Raw genomic sequence first — 20,716 nt, forward strand, 5'->3', positions numbered from 1 at the left:
CGCCTGCCGCCTTCTATGGCTACGGCATTGGGCGGCTGACATGGCCTCTAAGCAAAGGCCGGTGAAGTTGCCCTTTCAGAGACACTTGTTATTTAGAGAGGAGTTGGAGATGATTGTTAAAGACCTGGGGAATGCTAAACCCCAGCGGTTACCTGAGGATAGGCCGCGGCCTTCTTCCAAGGGTCAGGTGGTTCCCTCCTCCTCTAGACCTCGCTTCCGTGAAGCTAGAAGGTATCGCCAAGGGCGCTCTGCTGGGTTTACTCAACGTGCCCGTTTTCAGCAGAGGAACTCCTTTCGCTCGGACAAGCGATCCACAGCAGCCGGTGCTAGGCCTGGAGTTCAAGGGCGACCCTCTCAATGATGGTGCGCCGGTCCACTTCTCCTTTATAGCTGTAGGAGGACGCCTTTCCCTCTTTCTAGAGGAGTGGACCAAGATTACCTCGGATCAGTGGGTCCTGCACCTGATAGAGAAGGTTACCGATTGGAATTCAGTGCCCCGGTGAGAGACGTGTTTTTGGAGTCCCGATGCGGTACTGCCGTCAAACGGGCGGAGGTAGAGGAGACCCTACAAGTCTTGTTGCACCTTGGGGCGGTGATCTCTGTGCCTCCCGCTGAACAAGGCTGCGGTCGTTACTCCATTTACTTTGTGGTGCCGCGAAAAGGTGGGTCTTTTCGGCCCATTCTCAACTTGAAGGAAGTCAGCAAGTCTCTGAGAGTGCGGCATTTTCACATGGAAACCCTGCGCTCCGTCATTGCGGTGGTACAGCCAGGAGAGTTCCTCACGTCTCCGGACCTAAAAGAAGCTTATTTGCACATACCTATTTGGCCCCCGCACCAACGGTTCCTCCGATTTGCGGTGTTGGGAAAACATTTCCAGTTTCGGGCCTTGCCTTTTGGCCTCCCCACAGCTTCCCGAACCTTTTCAAAGGTAATGGTGGTAGTAGCTGCCTTTCTCAGGCGAGAGGGTATCCGAGTTCACCCGTACCTAGACGACTGGCTCATCAGAGCGGACTCGGCAAAAGAGAGTCATCATGTCACAGCCAGAGTGGTCTCAGTACTGCAATCTCTGGGCTTGGTTGTCAATATACACAAAAGTCATCTGACACCCTCTCAATCCCTAGAATATTTGAGGGTCCGGTTCAACACGGCCTCGGGGTTTGTTTATCTACCCGACCAAAGGCGGTGCAAGCTTCAGAATCAGGTCTGTCTGCTCCTGAGGATGCTTCGCCCGCTAGCTTGGGACATTGTCCAGCTGTTGGGGTCGATGACGGCCACCTTAGAAGTGGTGCCATGGGCGAGAGCGCATATGAGACCTCTGCAGATTGCCCTGCTTCAACGATGGTCTCCGATGTCCCAGGATTATCAACGCAGACTCACGTGGCTCCCTGCGGCCCGACTCAGTATGGAGTGGTGGCTCTCAGGATGCTGTGGCGAGGAATGCCGCTGGCGCTTCCCGATTGGTGCCTGGTGGTAACGGATGCCAGCCTGAAGGGCTGGGAAGCTATGCCCAGGGTCTATGGACACCCGAGGAAACGGGGTGGTCCATCAATTGCTTAGAACTGAGAGCGATATTTCAGGCGCTTCTGGCCTTTCACAAAACCCTGGAGGGCTGGCTGTCAGAGTTCTGTCGGACAACACGATAGCAATGGCCTACATAAATCGACAAGGCGGCACTCAGTGCAGAGCACTAGCCACGGAGGCCGCTCTAATTTGCCACTGGGCCAAGCTACATCTGCAGCTTCTGTCAGCAGCTCACATAGGTCAGAGCAACGTGCAAGCCGATTTTCTAAGCAGGCATCAAATCGACCCAGCGGAGTGGGACCTGGCAGACGAAGTGTTCCTTCAGATCTGTGCCAAATGGGGAAAGACCGTAATGGATCTTATGGCGTCAAGCACAAATGCCAAAGTCCCGTCCTTTTTCAGCAGATGGAGAGATCCTCGCTCAGCGGGGTTGGATGCCTTGGCTCAACCCTGACCTCCGGGCCTCCTGCATGTGTTCCCTCCTTGGCTCTTAATAGGGCGGCTCCTCCTGCGAATTTGGCTACATCAAGGAGTGGTGATCCTCATTGCCTCGGATTGGCTCAGGGACCTCCGGCGGATGCTGGTGGAGGCTCCCCTTCCTTTGCCTCTAGTTCCGAACCTGTTGACGCAGGGCCCGGTGACCATGGAGGATCCATGCCGCTTTGGTCTTATGGCATGGTTATTGAGAGGGCGCAATTGAGAGACAAGGGCTATTCTAATAAAGTCATCTCCACTCTTGCAGGCCCGCAAGCGTTCCACTTCCGTTGCCTATGCTCGGATCTGGCGCCAGTTTGAGGCTTGGTGTGCTTCTAAAGCGATCACACCCATGCGAGCTTCTGTCTCGCCGATTCTTGATTTTCTGCAGGATGGTTTACAAAAAGGCTTGGCCTATAATTCCCTGCGTGTTCAAGTGGCAGCATTGTCATGCTTTCGGGGGAAGGTCGCTTACCTCTCCCTGGCTTCACATCCGGACATTGCATGGTTTCTGAGAGGAGTGCTTCGGCTCTGGCCTTCCGTGCGGGCCCCTTGCCCGGCCTGGAACCTGGGACTAGTATTAAAGGCTCTTCAGTGTTCGCCCTTCGAGCCGCTGAAGCGAGCTTCGGAGAAGGGTGTGACTCTAAAGACGGTCTTTTTGGTGGCCATTGCATCGGTGAGACGGGTATCTGAGCTCCAGGTACTGTCCTGTCGAGACCCTTTTCTGCAATTCTCAGTCCAGAGTAACGGTACTACTGTGCCTTCCTTCATGCCTAAGGTGGTTTCAGCGTTTCACCTAAACCAGCCTATCTATTGGCCCTCCTTTACTAGGGAGGAGTTTCCAGAATCCTTTGGACAGTTGCACCTCCTGGATGTGCGCTGGGCTCTGTTGCATCTGCTCTGCAGATGTCAAATGCTTTCAGGAACTCTGATCACCTTTTTGTATTGTTGTCAGGTCCTCGCAGATGGTCTCCAGCTTCTAAAGCCACTATAGCCCGTTGGCTTAAGGAAGCCATTTTTTCTGCATGTCTGCTGTCTGGCCGGCCTCCGCCTGACGCCTTTAAGGCTCATTCCACAAGAGCAATTTCCTCCTCTTGGGCTGAAACTGGAGCACTCTTTCTTTAAGAGATATGTAGTGCAGCAACTTGGGCTTCTAAGCTTTCTTTTGCCTGACATTACAGGCTGGATGTGGCTGCAGGGAGGGACGCGCTTTTTGGAGCACAAGTGCTGGCGCGTGGTGTGGCTTGTTCCCGCCCTATCTAGGGTTTGCTTTGATACATCCCATTCGTAATGGATTCATCTGCTGCTGATGACAAGGAAGGGAAAATTAGGTTCTTTCCTTTAGTCACAGCAGATGAATCCATGATCCCTCCCTGATTGACTCCGTTTTGTGTTCAGTTTTTCCTGCAGACATGTTCCTACATCGGGAGAAGTTGGAAAACAGTCTTCAGGATTTCTGTTCTTCTACAGGAGGTTGAGTTCGTCCCTCCTTTGCGTTATTGCTCCTGTTCTGGGGCATTCGTTCACTGTGAGGAAAGTTCATGTTATGCTACTTTGCGGTTTAACACTGGTTTGGAAGCTAGCCATCCTAGAGGCACTATAGTTTTCAGTGTTCTCTATCTCCCCCTCCTGGTAGGTGGACACAACCCATTCATAATGGATTCATCTGCTGTGACTAAAGGAAAGAAAATTATCAAGGTAAGAACCTAATTTTCCCATTGTCAACATTTTGTATTTGCTTCTTTAGTCACCTTTTCCCAGAGATGGTCACATATGCTAGAGATACTGAGTGGAGTGGAATAGGTAGATGTAAAACATTTGTTTACACTTTCCAAATAATATAAGGACTAGGGGGCATGCAATGAAAAACACATTGGAACAAATATTTCTTCATTGTGTAAGGAATTTGTTGCCAGAGAATGTCGTAAAAGAAGTTGTCATAGTAGGGTTTAAAAAAGGCCTGGACAGCTTCCTAAAAGGAAAGTCTGTAAGCCATTATTAAGATGGTTTTAGGAAAATCCACTGGGATAAACAGCATAAAATCTTTTTTTACTCTTTTGGGATCTTGCCAGGTACTTATGATCTGGATTGGCCACTGTTGGAAACAGGATCTGTCCCAGTATGGCAATGCTTATGTTCTTATGTTCCATTTCCAGATTTATAAATAATGGTAAAAAACCCCACACCATTTCATGCACAGATGCTTGGGGCTCTCCATTGAAAAAATTGACTATTTAGTCCTACTGTCTGTTTTCTGTCTTGTAACCCGTTTTCAATCCTCCCATTCCATGTCTTTAATTTCCTCAGGGGTCATTTCATGTCAAGTGGTCTGGTGGTCCCTTTGCGACCATCACGGATTTCGATGAAATTTTCTGTGAACATTCATACATATCCCCAATGAACATTGGTAAAGTTTTACGTTCGCCGATGCAATACTTGCTGAGATATAGTAATCTGTTTGACCCCCATACTGCAGCCTTCTATGGTATGACTCTGAGATTTTGGCAACTTAGAGACACTGTATCTCCGGCAATATTTTGTTGAGAGAAACAAAACTTGGCCATCTTGTACAACTTTTTTCGCTCTATTAAACACAATAATAAAAATCTTCATGAGCGATTTCCATGAAGAAAACTTGGAGCAAACTTGGTCCGAAAAATTTGTGGCACGAAAAAATTGTAAAGTTTGGCTTTTTATATCTCTGGAATTAAAGGTGTGATAAATGTGAAACTTTACACACAACAACTTAACACAAGGTTTTTGAATATAAAATTTCATTCTCCTAATATTTTCATTAGTTCACAAATTGAGTGTAAAGTTGATGATTTTTGCAAAAACGCCCAAAATAGGGTATTTTTAGTCCACTTTTACAAAAAAAGACCTTCTGGAAATTCTCTTTAATCATTTTCATTAGAGCATGTTTCAAACCCCTTAAAAAAGTAGGGTTGGTTTTTCATCGCTGGCATATAAGGCCCTAGAAATAGGGACAAAGTTGAGGATGTTGCTATCGCAATGTCATATACTTAAACATGCATTTTTCTATATTGTGTCGTTTTCTTTCCATTTCTGCTGAAGTTTAAAGTGTATAATTCATTTTTTGTATGCTATATGAATCTGTTAGTCTACTAGTGGTGAAGGAAATTCTGATATGGGCCTTTTTTTTTCAGGTACTTGACAATCCATATATACTATATCAACCTGCTTCACTTTTATCCATATTTTTATCACCCCTTTAAAAAAATGTAGCAGATTGGCTAAATCCATATTAGCTCTATCCTATTAAGCTATGTGAGACAGAGCAATTTCTGCATATTTATACGTGGAAGGGCATTTAAAACATCCACCATCCTTTCTAGCTCTTCAGTAATATTGCTTATAATGGGGGATGGGACTTGATATATCACCTTTCTGTGGTTACAGTCAAAGTGGTTTATATATTATATACAGGTACTTATTTTGTGCTTGGGGCAATGGAGGGTAAAGTGACTTGCACAGAGTCACAAGGAGCTGCAGTGGGAATTGAACCCAGTTTGCTGCAGTAATCACTAGGCTACTCCACTCCATGGATATCAAATTGAAATGGCCCTAGGAGAAATCCTTGAAATTACCCATTATTATTATGCTGCCAAATTTGTTTGCACTTCCTCATCTGTCCATTCTGGCCAGGTACTGTACCTCCACTGCAGTTCTCTTCCCCTTCTCAAATGGAATTTGTCTATAATGATTCCACAGTGCGTTCTGTTTCCTGGACAACTTTTATCCTGTTTGACTCAATTTCCTTAACATAGAGCACCACCCTTTCCCCAGTTTGATCCGCCCTGTCATTTCAATTTATCCCTCTGGTATCAATGTCCTATGGGTTACCCTCCTCTAACCAAGTTTCTAAGATGCTATTTATATCTTCCGCTTCATTTAGAGCTTTACGGTCTAACTTTAAACACAAAGGAGGAAGAAAGGTTCTCACGCAAGCATGAGCGTGAAAGAAAAAAGTGAGGAGAACTCAAGGAGGGATGTTCAGTGAATCTTTAATTTTGATAAGCATAAAAACGACCCGACACGGCTGTGTTTTGGCGTAAAGGCCTGCTCAGGTGTCAATATATCTAAATAAAATAAGCGTAAAAAAATACATTATAAGTAAATTAAAATGCAAATTAAAAAACTTTGTCATACATTAACAAAACTTAAGTTAAAACCTTAAAAACGTGTGCAATATACACTAATTAGAGTGACACTCAAATGATGCAGTGAATAAATGTTACAAAAAGGTGCAGAAAACACATAATGTGTGAACGGTATCGGACATATAGTAAGAAATAGCAATAAAATTATACATACGGAAACTGAAAATAAAAGCACATTAAAAACTTGTGAAAGCATAATACAATTAAAATAAGAAATACCTCATACTTTGGACAAAGATTTTATAGGAGAAGATAAGATCCTCACTGTGAAAACTGTTGTGCAATCTAGATGAAAACATAAAATGTCAGCTGAAAGTGTTAAATAGTGATTGAAGGAAAGAAAAATGTCAAAACAAGTGTGACGTTGGAAGAGACACAAACGGTTGGTACATAGTTATGTACTAGCGTTTATATATAACACTTCCTGTGTGATGATAGTGCCGAATATTGCATATTGTGGAAAGAATGGATTCTAAATAATAAGTACATAAGTAATGCCATACTGGGAAAAAAACAAAGGTCCATCAAGCCCAGCATCCTGTCCCCGACAGCGGCCAATCCAGGTCAAGGGCACCTGGCAAGCTACCCAAACGTACAAACATTTTATACAAGTTATTCCCCAAATTGTGGATTTTTCCCAAGTCCATTTAGTAGTGGTCTATGGACTTGTCCTTTAGGAAACCGTCCAACCCCCTTTTAAACTGGTATGTGAATAAAAATGGAACTACCAAAAAGGGGGGGGGGGGGGGGTCTCAGTAGGATAGTATTGATTGTGCTTACACCTGATTTCTTTAGGGACGTAAATGGAAAGGTGTTATGGCGATGGTAGCTGTATAAATATGGAATAGGGAAAGATTAAATTGACCGTTGTGTAGATGTGAGACACATATCTGCTATGGTATGTGTGGCAAATGCTGTCAGAAAAGTTGTAAATGAAACAGCTAGAAAAAAAACCATATGTAAATAAAGCCAGTATCGAGAGTGAAAGACGGCAACCACGGAGAGTGGTGGTGGGAAAACAAATCAGAAGGAATCACTAATAAAACGATGTGTGTAAAGGAGAAAAAAAGGGGGGTGGGGAACTAGCTGGCATCAGAAATCAAACTCAAAACGCTGGAAAAAAATGAAGAAGAAATGGCGGGAAACCATTTGAAGAGAGGAAATGCTGAAACATGTTAAAACGAAATGTGTAGGAAAAAGATGTTATGGCTGGCTGTTATCAGGGACCAAATTCAAAAACATGAAAAGTAAAGGCAGGGGGATCCTAAAACCATGTTAGAGCGAAGCTTTCTTGTAGCTCCCATAATTAAAAAAAGGGGACATAAAATGGAGCAAAGTGCTTACTTTAAAAAAACGCAGTGTTAGACCGCTGAACAACTGGCAGTCATAAGTGTCATACAACAAGTAAATTGTGAAATGCCAACTCTCCGTTGTTTAAAAAGTGGGAATGACGTCAGCCAGTGATGTCATGGACTAAAAAAATGAAAGGGGGGGGGGAGATAGAAAAAACAAAAAGGATAAAAAGTAAACTAAAAGTGAGACTGAAAAATGAATGAAAGGGTAAAAAAAATAAACTAAAAATGAATGCAAATGAGACATGGGTCTAGTGAAAATGATGACGGAAAGGTGTGGATAGACCAGCTTTCACTATGGCCATCTAAGCCGGTGTAAAGAACAGACAGTAAAAACTGTGTTACAGAATAGTTAAGGAAAATGAAGCCACATGCATTGGAAGACAGGTGCTGTGATCTTAAGAACCACATCTGGTCAACGTCCTTGTATATGAGAAAGTGACGAGAGAAAAGCTGAGGAGTGTAAAAATTGCGTATGTTTGAAAGTGAATATATTGTGTGATTACTAAGATAGTCTGAGAGCACTTACCATACAGGAAGTGTATAAATTACAAGTGAGACAAATGTATTGGATAAAAAGTTATAATAAGTACATGTGAGGTAAATGGTAGCAACCTGAGTAAAAACTCATTGTACAACAATGAGGAGATGACTGTCTTATTCTCAGGCTTAGTTGTGTGAGTTACTAAATAGATTGAAACCATTGTGTGTGATGTATGGCTAGTGTAAAGTCATGTGGAGATTATAAAATATATGTAACCATCTAAACATGGTACAATACGAATGTTTAAACTTACAACAGACGTTATTAAAACAATTGCAACTAAAAATAAAGATAAAAACAAAGCATGTATGAGCACTGGAGAATTTAGTAAAATTAAAATATTGTATGGAAAGTATGTACATAAAGATTATATAAGTATATAGAGCTAGAGAGCAAGAATAATAGAAACTAACAATTAAGAATGCTCTCACTATATCATAATGGATAGAGGGCTTACCAAATGTCAAATTTAATTTAAACAAATGAAACCTCAATCCAAGGTGTCTACAGAGATGGTCTACCCTTTAACTGACTCATCATCATAGGCTTCTTACCAACCTCCGAAACCAACCACAGTGTAAAAAACATGGAGAAAATGGAGATAAAACACTGTGGCAAAAAAACAAAGGAAACTATTCAATAAAGAAGTCCCCTATCCATAATGAAAGGTTCCAAAAAACTGGAAAAGATATATAGCAATAATAGTAGTATGGATAGGGGACTTCTTTATTGAATAGTTTCCTCCGTGTTTTTGTCAGTGTTTTTTTTTCTCCATTAAGGAGTTTTTTTTTTTTTTTCACTGTGGTTGGTTTCAGAAGTTGGTAAGAAGCCTATGATGATGAGTCCATTAAAGGGTAGACCATCTCTGTAGGCTTCATTTGTTTAAATTTGACATTTTGCAAGCCCCTCTATCCATTATAATATAGTGAGAGCATTCTTAATTGTTAGTTTCCATTAAGATTATATCACATAAGGGTTATATCACATAGGGCACAGTGTAACACATGGGGGACTGTTCAAGAGTGAATGTATGATACAATATATGTGTGATTTTGTGTGTGTGTATCTAGGACTAAAGAAAAATGCTGTAGTCAATCTCTACAGTCCATTGGGCTGTAGGCTATTAAGTAAAAAGATGAACCTCTGTTCTTTTCTATTTAAGGTGGTCTCATTACTTTGTCACCATTTCTTCATGATGCGTTTGAGAACAAAAAATTGGAGATCATCAACAGAGTGGCTTGAAGCAGTCCAATGTTCAGTGAGAGGTGCGGATGGAACATGACGTTTAATGCAGCTTGCTTTGACTGGTCTTTTGGTCTTACCAATGTAGATTTCTTTGCATGGACAGGTGACAGCATAGATGATGTAATTGGTATTGCAATCTGAAGAATGTCGTAACCTGAAATTCTTAACAGTTTGATGATCTGTGAATTCTGGAATGTCCATGGAATGTTTACAAACCAAGCTTTGACCACACAGGTGATGTCCTATAGAGGCAGTCGGGATAGGTGTGATATCAAGCAATGTTGATGGTACTAAAATCTCTGAGATTTTTATTGCGATTATGTGTGAAGATGATTTTCTTGTCTTTAGCTGTGATTTTGTAGTATAGGCCAGAATTTCTTGATGGTCCTTTTTATCCGATTGGACAGCGCTGCACTGATTGGACAGCGCTGCGTACATCTAGTAGCGCTTTAGAAATGATAAATAGTAGTAGATGTGAGAATTTAAGTGTGCAGACCAAATCAGGTGCCGTTTTGTCTTTTCATGATGATAGTAAAGTTTCACGTTCAGCCATCGGGGCTTTGTGACATCCTTCATAGATGGTTCTTTCCGGGTAACCTCTCTCCTGAAATCTTTTGTGCATATGAACCGCTTCTGTCTTGAAATCTTCCGGGTCTGTACAAAGCCTTCTTAGTCTCAAAAATTGTGATGATGGGAGATGATGTTTAAGTAACCATTGATGAAAACTTTCAAAATGCAGATACGTGTTTTTGTCTGTGGGTTTCTGTATATAGTGGTGGTGAATGAATAAGAGGTCTTGTGTATTAAAATGTCCAAAAAGGATATGGTATCGTGATGGTGTTGCATCTGAAATCTGAGGTGCTGATTTCTGGAATTCAACCAAGAAAGAAATTCTTTGTCATAAAATGGAACCCTTCCAAATGATGAAAATGTCATCTATATCCGGATCTCTTGAGTTGAATGGATGATCGCTGAGATGGGTGTTTTTGAAGTGTGCCACGTAAAGGTTGGGTAGGTCTGGGGCCATGGAAGCACCCATAGCTGTGCCTTTTATCTACTGAAGGAATTTACCTTGGAAAGCAAAAAACGTTCTTGGTCAAAGCAATTGTGGCTAATGTTAGAGTGAACCTGTTAGGAATGCGGCACATGGTAGTTATTCCTCTGAGTGTGTTATCAATGATTGACAGAGCTTTTAGTTGTGGTATATATTATAGGGACTCTATATATCAAGAGTGACCAGAATAATGTCTGTAAGATCACAGTCAAAAACATATGATGCAATCTTTGACACAAAAGGACTCAAAAAATGGTCAATGAAAATAGAGGTTCACGTATCGACCCATTGGCAGAAATGTCTGGTCTACCTGAAGGATGTTCCAAAGTCTTATGTACTTTTGGTAAAATGTAGATAGTAGGTATGGTGGGATGTTCAATCACTAAAAACTCTCTCTCTGTGTGATGTAACCAGTGTTGTAGGCAAAAAATACTACTACTTTGATGTCTTTCTTCAAATCTTCTGTTGGATCATATGCTAATGGAAGACAGTACTCTGGGTCATGAATATGTTTTTCAACTTCAGTAATACAATCTCCACGATCGAGTATGACGATTTCTCTGCCCTTGTCTGCGAGTTTGATGACTATTTCGATGTTGTCGGATAGTGACCTAAGTGCTTGACTCTCCACTTTGGTAAGGTTGTAGTATCTCATATTTTTCTGTTTTTCAATAGTTGAAATATCAGTCAATACACATTGTTGAAAGTCATGAATAAGAGGATCCATCGGCCCCGGTGGGATCCATTTAGACTTGTTCCTAACAACGGACATAGCTACATATGCAGAGGATTGTTCTGAAAAGAATAAAGTGGTCTGTAGTTTCCTAATGAATTTGTACATATCGGTCCTGGTTTGAAATGGATCATATCAGGCTGAAGGTATGAATGAAAGGCCTCCCTGTAGAACTTGTTTTCTGGGTATCACTGAGAATGAACTATGATAAATTGAAGATGGGTAAGTCTGTTGCCATGATCTTGTGTGCCAACCTCTGCCCGTGCCTCTCCCACGTATAGGAAACTGGTTTCCTCGTACTTATTGATCCTTGTGTTGGAATGTGACATTGTTTGCTCTTGACTTGTCTTTCCCAAATGCGATCTAAAAAAAGGGATCCTTTATGTTGGGAGTGGCGATCGGACTGCTGAGGGGTGAGGTGGTAAGATCGTCTGATTCACTGCGTATGCGTTTCCTACTGCGTTCTAAATTCCTAGTTGGTCTTGGGCATGTTGGGCTCCGGGCAGTGGATGTGGTGGCTAAAGGATGAGGTCGCTTGGGACTGCGAGTATGGGATGAAGATACTGGGCGTCTGAGGGATTTCTTTCTATCTCTAGCCCTACCCCAAGGATACAGTGTGCCCATGTAATAATCATTTTCGTCACTTTTAAATTTGTTTCTTTTGACTTTTTTAATATCTAATCTAAAGTCATCCATATGTTTATTAAAATCAGTATATGTTTGTTCGAAATTAACATCTGATTTCTTAACTGAGTCGACCGCTTCATTAAATTCAGTTTTCAAAGTGTCACTACATTTCTTTGAGGTTTCTGCTAACAGAATCATTAAATCCAATGAACATTTGTTCAAAATAGCACACCACTGATCTAGAAAATTCTGATCATCTGTGAACATGGTGGGTGCTTTAGAGATCTTCATACCTCGTGGGATACGTTTTACCTTGCAATAGTCTATTAAGGTCATGTAGTGCATCTAGTTCCTAATGATATTCTTCTTTGTGTTGACTAGGCAAAACCATTGATCTTCGAGCATTTCATCTATAATCTTCGTTGGTGAAGACTGGAGGTTCTTCTAGCAGGTGTTCCTCACCAATGCTGAGTACGTTGTCCCACTGTTAGAAGGCCATATGGAACCTCCGTCAAACAAACAGAAAACACAAAGGAGGAAAGGTCCCTCACGCAAGTGTGAGCGCGAAAGAAAAAAGTGAGGAGAACTCAAGGAGGATGTTCAGTGAATCTTTAATTCTGATAAGCATAAAAACGACCTGACACGGTCGTGTTTCGGGCCAAAGGCCTGCCTCAGGGGTCAATATATCTAAATTAAATAAATGTAAAAAATACATGTTTCAGCATTTCCCCTCTTCAAATGATTTCCAGCCATTTTTTCTTCATTTTCTTCAGTGTTTTGAGTTTTTCTGATACCAGCTAGTCCCCACCCCCCTTTTTTTTCTCCTTTACACACATCGTTTTATTAGTGATTCCTTCCGATTTGTTTTCCCGCCACCACTTTCCGTGTTTGCTGTCATTCACTCTCGATACTGGGTTTATTTACATACGGTTTTTTCTAGCTCTGCTTCATTTACAATTTTTCTGACAGCGTTTGCCACACTTACCATAGCAGATACGTGTCTCACATCTACACAATGGTCATTTTATTCTTTCCCTATTCCATATTTATACAGCTACCATCACCATAACCCCTTTCCATTTACATCCCTACAGAAATCAGGTGTAAGCACAATCAATACTATCCTATTGAGACCCCCTTTTTTTGGTAGTTCCATTTTCACATACCAGTTGTGATTTAGAATCCATTCTTGCCACAATATGCAATATTCGGCACTGTCATCACACAGGAGGTGTGATATATAAACAATAGTACATAACTATGTAACAACCGCTTGTTTCTCTCCAACAAATGACATTTCCTTGCCATCAGCAGCAGATGAATCCATTAACTGATGGGTTGTATCCGCCTACCAGCAGGTGGATATAGAGAACACTGAAGAACCACAGTGACCCTTGGACAGCTAGCCCTATCTGCCTTCAGTATTTCTCTAGCTCCCTGCAGGTGTGGACGTAGCTTGATCAGCTCCTGGATTTCTGCCTGGGGTGGCTCCTGTACTTTGCCAGTTGAGCAGGGGTGTTGTGGCTGGTGGTGCCCACTTTAAAGGCATATTGGTTCGCCCTTTCCCTGCCTTACCCATTCCCCCCTCCTTCCGGAGTCCCTCTGTTGCTGCCAAGTTTCCTCACAGCGTTAAAAAAAAAAAATTAAGAGCGAGCTTTTACTGCGTGGCTGTTCTGAGGCTTTCTTCAGAGATTCTGGTTCAGTGCAGCTTGACCGGAGCTCGTTGACTCAGTCTTCTGAGGTGAGAGTGGTGCCCAGTGTTCCCGCGGACAGCGTTCCGAACGGGGTAAGTTTTGGCGTGAAGCCGCCATTTTATTGCTATATTTCCATCCAGTCAGACGATGGCTGCTGAAGGAGTTAAGCGCTGCTCCCGCTGTGGTAAGCACAGGTCAGCAGCGGGGCTTTGCAGTACGTGCTCCTTAGACGCTCGAGCTAGTACAAGCATGGCGAGCGATGATTCTTCCCGCTTGATTGAGCTGGCAGCAGGCGCCATTTTGGAAGCGCCACATGCCTCGACCCCCGCGATGGCGGAGGAGTCTGCAGGGGGACGCCTCGTTTTGAGGCTGCCAGAGGAGATCCTACCTCCGTTTCACCTAATTCGGGGACGGAGGGCCAGGGTGAGTTTTTCTCCCCTGAGTTTGTGCTACTGATGCATAAGGCCTTCATGCTGAAAAGAGCTCTGCCGCAGATGTCTGACACGTGCATTGCATCCTGGCTTACCTCCGGGTGTTGATGCCCCGGGGACGGCTTCAGAGGTTATTTCCTCCCCCGAGCGTTGGAAACACGCTAAACATAGACAGGTACATTCCCCATCTGAAAGTGGCGCATATCTCCCCCCCCCCCCCCCCCCCCCGTGGTCGGGCTGTGGGGAGTCTGAGGGGTCTGGCAGGCCCTCAGGGACAGATGATCCAGAGGAGGGTGCCTGTTTGCCACTGGATTTGGATAATCCCAATGCAGTTCGGATTTTCCACCTCGACGAGCTGCCAGCTCCCATTGCTGACGCCTTGCAGGCTCTCTCGATTGATGATCCTGCTGAAGGCGAGGCCTCCTCTGTTAATCTTAGGATGGCGAGTACTAAGAAGCCTACTCGGGCCTTTCCTGTGCATGACTCCATCCAGGAGCTTATTTCAGCTTAATGGTCTGACCCCTGTGGGCCTTTGAAAGTGACCAGGGCTATGGGTCAGCTTGGCCCTTTTTGGGATGCCTAAAGTGGACGCCTTAGTCACGGCTGTGACAAAAAAGACCACTCTCCCAGTAGAGGGAGGGGTCGCTTTGAAAGACATGTAGGACCGGTGGCTAGAAGCCGCGTTGAAGCGGTCCTTTGAAATATCGGGCCTTGCCTTAAGGGCGTCTATTTGCAGTTCCTATGCAGCCCGCGCCTGTCTTTCCTGGTTACAACAGGCGGTGGAGCAGCCCGCGGAGGGTGCGGGGTCCCTCTCTGAGGTTGCCCGCGGATGGAGTCGGCCCTGCCATTTTTGGCTGACGCCCTTTATGATCTGGTCAGAGCTTCGGCTAATGTCTGTGGTTTTTCGGCCCGCAGCTTTCTTTGGCTGCGGCATTGGGCGGCTGACATGGCCTCTAAGCAAAGCTGGTGAGGTTACCCTTTCGGGGCCTCCTGTTATTTGGAGAAGATTGTTAAAGACCTAGGGGATTCTAAGCCCCAACGGTTACCTGAGGATAGGCTGAGGCCTACTTCCAAGGGTCCTGTGTTTCCCTCCTCTTCCAGACCTCGCTTCCGTGAAGCTCGGAGGTATCGCCCGGGGCGCTTTGCTGGGTTTTCTAAACGTGCCCGTTTTCAGCAGAGGAACTCCTTTCGCTCGGACAAACGTTGCACAGCAGCCGGGTCGCGGCCAGGAGTTCAGGGGCGTGCGCCACAATGATGGGACGCCGGTCCACGCCTCTGTTCCTGCAGTAGGAGGACGTCTTTCCCTCTTTCTCGAGGAGTGGACCAAGATAACTTCGGATCAGTGGGTCTTGGACCTGATCATTGAAGGTTACCGATTGGAATTTGGTGCCCCGGTGAGAGACATGTTTTTGGAGTCCCGATGTGGTACTGCCGTCAAATGGGCGGCGGTAGAGGAGACCTTGCAAGTCTTGCTGCACCTCGGAGCGGTGATCCTGGTACCTCCCGCCGAAGGCGGCTGCGGTCGCTACTCCATTTATTTAGTGGTCCATCGAAAAGGCGGGTCTTTCAGACCGATCCTCGACTTAGACAAGTAAACGAGGCCTTAAGAGTGAGACACTTCCGCATGGAAACCCTGCGCTCCGTCATTGCGGTTCAGCCAGGAGAGTTTCTTACATCTCTGGACCTCAAGGAAGCTTACTTGTACATTCCTATTTGGCCCCCGCTCCAGCGGTTCCTCTGGTTTGCGGTGTTGGGCCAGCATTTTCAGTTTCTGGCCTTGCCTTTCCGCCTAGCAACAGCTCCCCTTACCTTTTTCAAGGTAATGGTGGTGGTAGCTGCCTTTCTCAGGCGAGAGGGCATCAGAGTTCACCTTTACCTCGACGACTGGCTCATCAGAGCGGATTCAGCAGACGAAAGTCGTCTTGCCACAGCCAGAGTGGTGACAGTCCTGCAGACTCTGAGCTGGGTGGTCAATATACCCAAAAGTCACCTGACCCCCTCACAGTCTCTTGAATATTTGGGGGTCCGGTTCGACATGGTCTTGGGGTTTGTCTTTCTCCCCGATCACAGGAGGTGCAAGCTTCAGAATCAGGTTCGTCTGCTCCTGCAGATGCTTCGCCCTCGAGCTTGGGACTTTGTCCAGCTGCTGGGGTCGATGACTGCCACCTTGGAGGTGGTTCCATGGGTGAAAGCGCAAATGAGGCCACTGCAGATTGCCCTGCTCCATCAATGATCTCCGATTTCCCAGGAATATCAACGCAGACTCACGTGGCTCCCTGCGGCCCGGCACAGTATGGATTGGTGGCTCTCCGACAGGATACTGCGACGAGGAATGCCGCTCGCGCTTCCTTATTGGTGTCTGGTAATAACAGATGCCAGCCTTTTGGGCTGGGGAGCGCATTGCCAGGGAAGCTATGCTCAGGGTCAGTGGACACCTGTGGATGCGGGGTGGTCCATCAATCACTTGGAACTGAGAGTGATATTCCAGGCTCTTTTGGCCTTCCACAAGACTCTGAAGGGGCTTGCTGTCCGGGTTCTGTCAGACAACACGACAGCGGTGGCCTACATTAATCGTCAGGGCGGCACTCAATGCAGGGCCCTGGCCGCGGAGGCCGCTCAGATTTGCCACTGGGCCGAGCTCCACCTTCGGCTTCTGTCAGCAGCTCACATAGCAGGTCAGAGCAACATGCAAGCTGATTTTCTCAGCAGGCATCAAATCGACCCGGCGGAATGGGAACTGGCAGAAGAAGTGTTTCTTCAGATTTGTGCCAAATGGGGGACTCCCAGAATGGATCTTATGGCGTCAAGTGCAAACGCCAAAGTCCCTCGCTTTTTCAGCAGACGGAGAGATCCTTGCTCGGTGGGGTTGGATGCACTGGCTCAACCCTGGCCCTCGGGCCTCCTATATGTGTTCCCTCCTTGGCCCTTGATAGGGCGAGTCTTCCTGCGGATTCGACTACACAGAGGATTGGTGATTCTCATCGCTTCAGACCGGCCAAGGCGTCCGTGGTATGCGGATCTCGGCCGGATGCTGGTGGAGGCTCCACTTCCTTTGCCTCGGGTTCCGAACCTGTTGGTTCAGGGTCCGGTGTCTATGGAGGATCCCTGCCGATTTGGTCTTACGGCCTGGCTCTTGAGAGGGCGCAATTGAGTGATAAGGGCTATTCTAAGAAGGTCATCGTCACTCTCTTGCAGGCCTGCAAGCGGTCTACTTCCGCAGCCTGTGCTTGGATATGGCGTAAGTTTGAGGAGTGGTGTGCCCCGAAGGAGGTCACACCCGCTCGGGCTACAGTCTCGCTGGTCCTGGTCTTTTGCAGGATGGCTTACAAAAAGGCCTGGCTTACAATTCCCTTCGGGTGCAATTGACAGCGTTGGCATGCTACTGAAGCAAAGTCTCTGGCTTGTCCCTTGCTGCTCATCCGGACGTTGCCCGATTTTCTCAGAGGGGCGCTTTGGTTCTGCCCTCCCGTGCGGTTGTCTTGTCCGGCCAGGAACCAGGGGCTGGTGTTGAAGGCTCTCCAGCGTTCGTCTTTTGAGCCGCTTAAGCGAGCGTCTGAGAAGGCTGTGACTCTCAAGACAGTCTTTTTGGTGGCCATTACATCGGCTAGACGCGTATCTGAGCTTCAGGCGCTTTCCTGTCAGGACCCTTTTCTGCAGTTCTCAGAGTCCAGGGTGACTTTATGCCTAAGGTGGTTTCAGTGTTTCACCTAAACCAGCCCATTTTTCTACCTTCCTTTTGTAGGGAGGCCTTTCCGGATTCCTTTGGGCAATTACATCTTTTGGATGTCCGCAGGGCTCTGTTGCAGTATTTACAGATGTCAAATGACTTCAGGACTTCTGATCATCTTTTTGTCTTGTTGACAGGTCCTCAACGCGGGTGCCTGGCGTCTAAGGCCACTATAGCCCGTTGGCTCAGAGAAGTCATCTTTTCTGCGTATTTGCTTTCAGGGCAGGCTCCCCCTGAAGCGTTTAAAGCGCATTCCACGAGAGCGATTTCTCTCGTGGGCTGGAACAGGTGTCCTTTCTCTTCAAAAAATCTGTCGTGCAGCTACTTGGGCTTCTCGGCTCTCGTTTGTACGGCATTACAGGCTGGATGTGGCAGCAAAGCAGGACGCGCATTTTGGAGCGCAGGTACTGGCTCGCGGAGTTGCCTGTTCCCATCCTACGTAGGGAGTGCTTTTGTACATCCCATCAGTTAATGGATTCATCTGCTGTTGATGACAAGGAAGGGAAAATTAGGTTCTTACCTTGGTAATTTTCTTTCCTTTAGTCACAGCAGATGAATCCATGATCCCTCTCTGTCTGACTTTGTTTTTGTTCAGTTCTTTCATGCAGATATTGTATCTCATTAGGAGGAGTTGATGAACAGCTCCTACAGTTTCTACATGCTGTTCTATTGCAGGAGGTTGAGTTTGTCCCTCCTTTGTGTGGTTATTGCTCCGGTTCTGTGGCATTTGTTCGCTGTGAGGAAAGTTTATGTGGTTACCTTTCTTATTCACTCTGCTTTGGAAATTTCAAATACTGAAGGCAGATGGGGCTAGCCGTCCAAGGGTCACTGTGGTTCTTCAGTGTTCTCTATCTCCACCTGCTGATAGGCGGATACAATCCATCAGTTAATGGATTCATCTGCTGTGACTAAAGGAAAAAAAATTACCAAGGTAAGAACCTAATTTTCCCATTTTTTTGTTACCTTCAATCACTGTTATATAACACTTTTAGCTGACATTTTATGTTTTCATGTAGATTGCACAACAGTTTTCACAGTGAGGATCTTGTCATCTTCTCCTATACAATCTTTTTGCCAAAAGTATAAAAGGTATTTTTTATTTTAATTGTATGAGCACCATATTATGCTTTCATAAGTTTTTTTTATGTGCTTTTATTTTCATTTTCCATATGTCTTATTTTATTGCTATTTCTTAATATGTGTCCAATACCGTTCACACATTATAAGAGTGTTTTCTGCACCTTTTTGTAACATATGTTAATATATGACAAAGGTTTTTAATTTGCCTTTTAATTATCATTTATGTATTTTTTTTAAAACGTTTTTATTATTTAGCTATATTTATCCCTGAGGCAGGCCTTTGAGCCGAAACACGGCCGTGTCAGGTCGTTTTTATGCTTACCAAAATGAAAGATTCACTGATCATCCTCCTCGAGTTCTCACTTTTTACTTTCGCGCTCACGCTTGCATGAGGACCTTTCTTCCTCCTTTGTGTTTAATGTTAGAATGTATAGCACTAAATGAAGCGGAAGATATAACTGGCATCTTAGAAACTTGGTGAGAGGAGGGTAACCTATAGGACACTGATGCCAGGGTGAAAAATTGAAATGACGGGGCGGATCAAACTGGGGAAAGGGTGGTGCTCTATGTTGAGGAGGAAATTGAGTCAAACAGGATAAAAGTTGTCCAGGAAACAGCACTCACTGTGGAATCTTTATAGACAAATTTCGGCTAAGCTTCTGAGGGATCCATTCCTTCCTGTGCAGAAGGAATGGATCCTCAGAAGCTTAGCCGAAATTGGGTTGCGGAGCAGGTGGGGGGAAGAGGGGTTGGTGGTTGGGAGGCGAGGATAGTGGAGGGCAGACTTATACGGTCTGTACCAGAGCCGGTGATGGGAGGCGGGACTGGTGGTTGGGAGGCGGGAAGTACTGCTGGGCAGACTTGTACGGTCTGTGCCCTGAATAAGGCAGGTACAAATCAAGATAAGGTATACACATATGTTTTGTCTTGTTGGGCAGACAGGATTTATTTATTTATTTATTGCATTTGTATCCCACATTTTCCCACCTATTTGCGGGCTCAGTGTGGCTTACAATAAGACATGAATAATAGAAATACATTTGTTATGACTAAGTTATGGATTACATTGAACAGAGTTGTACGAGACATTCGAATATCAATGGGAGTATAACAATGGGACATCAACATAGAAACATTAGAAGGAGACAATGGGAAAAAAGGGCATTGAAAGTATCATGGTACATTGTTCCGTAGGTAGGTGAATGATTGACTGGATAAAGGGATGTGGGATCAGAAGTGGATGTGTATTGAGTTGGTGAACAGTGAGTGTGGTTTCTAAGTGTTTTGGCTTTTTCCGTAAGTTTGTTCAAACAGGTGAGTCTTTAGTAGTTTACGGAAGGAGGCTTGTTCGTTAGTCGTTCTTAGGTTGCGCGGTAGTGTATTCCAAGACTTCGTGCTCATGTAGGAAAAGGTTGACGCGTATATCGTCTTGTATTTCAACCCCTTGCAAGTTGGGTAGTGAAGGTTGAGGTGAGTTCGGGATGATCTTTTGGCGTTTCTGGGTGGTAGGTCTATTAAATCAGTCATGTACGCTGGGGCTTCACCGTAAATGATCTTATGGACTAGTGTGCAAATTTTAAAAGTAACGCGGTCTTTGAGTGGAAGCCAATGTAGTCTCTTGCGCAGTGGTTTTGCCCTTTCATATTTAGGTTTTCCGAGGATGAGCCTGGCTGCTGTGTTCTGGGCTGTTTGAAGTTTCTTCAGTATTTGCTCTTTGCAGCCTGCGTATAATGAGTTGCAGTAATCCAAGTGGCTGAGGACGAGGGATTGCACTAGGCTGCGGAAGACAAATCTTGGGAAGAATGGTCTTATCCTTTTCAATTTCCACATGCTGAAGAACATCTTCTTGGTTATGTTGTTTGCGTGGGTTTCAAGTGTTAGGTGGCGGTCGATAGTCACACCGAGGATTTTTAGCGTTTCTGAGATTGGAAGTTTTAGGTTCGGTGTGTTTATCACGTTGTATTCGGTTGTGTTGTATTGGGAGGTGAGTATCAGGCATTGGGTCTTTTCTGCATTTAGTTTCAGGCGGAATGCATCTGCCCATGTGTTCATG

General features: G+C 45.0%; 1 protein-coding gene across 6 annotated transcripts in view; it reads left to right on the forward strand.

Moving 5' to 3' along the window:
* The window catches only part of CD3EAP (CD3e molecule associated protein), a 52,472-nt gene that overhangs the window by 19,215 nt on the left and 12,541 nt on the right, over positions 1-20,716 (forward strand). Inside the window, exon 3 of one of the 6 annotated variants that reach the window (XM_030219388.1) lies at positions 9,235-9,337. The exons of the other annotated variants lie outside the window; for them this stretch is intronic. Coding sequence (XP_030075248.1) covers positions 9,324-9,337 — 14 coding nt within the window. The 5' untranslated portion in view covers positions 9,235-9,323. The remainder of the gene's footprint in view (positions 1-9,234; positions 9,338-20,716) is intronic. 6 annotated transcript variants of the gene reach the window in all.

The sequence above is a fragment of the Microcaecilia unicolor genome, chromosome 11 (genome assembly GCF_901765095.1).
Source record: "Microcaecilia unicolor chromosome 11, aMicUni1.1, whole genome shotgun sequence".
Classification (NCBI taxonomy): Eukaryota; Metazoa; Chordata; class Amphibia; order Gymnophiona; family Siphonopidae; genus Microcaecilia; species Microcaecilia unicolor.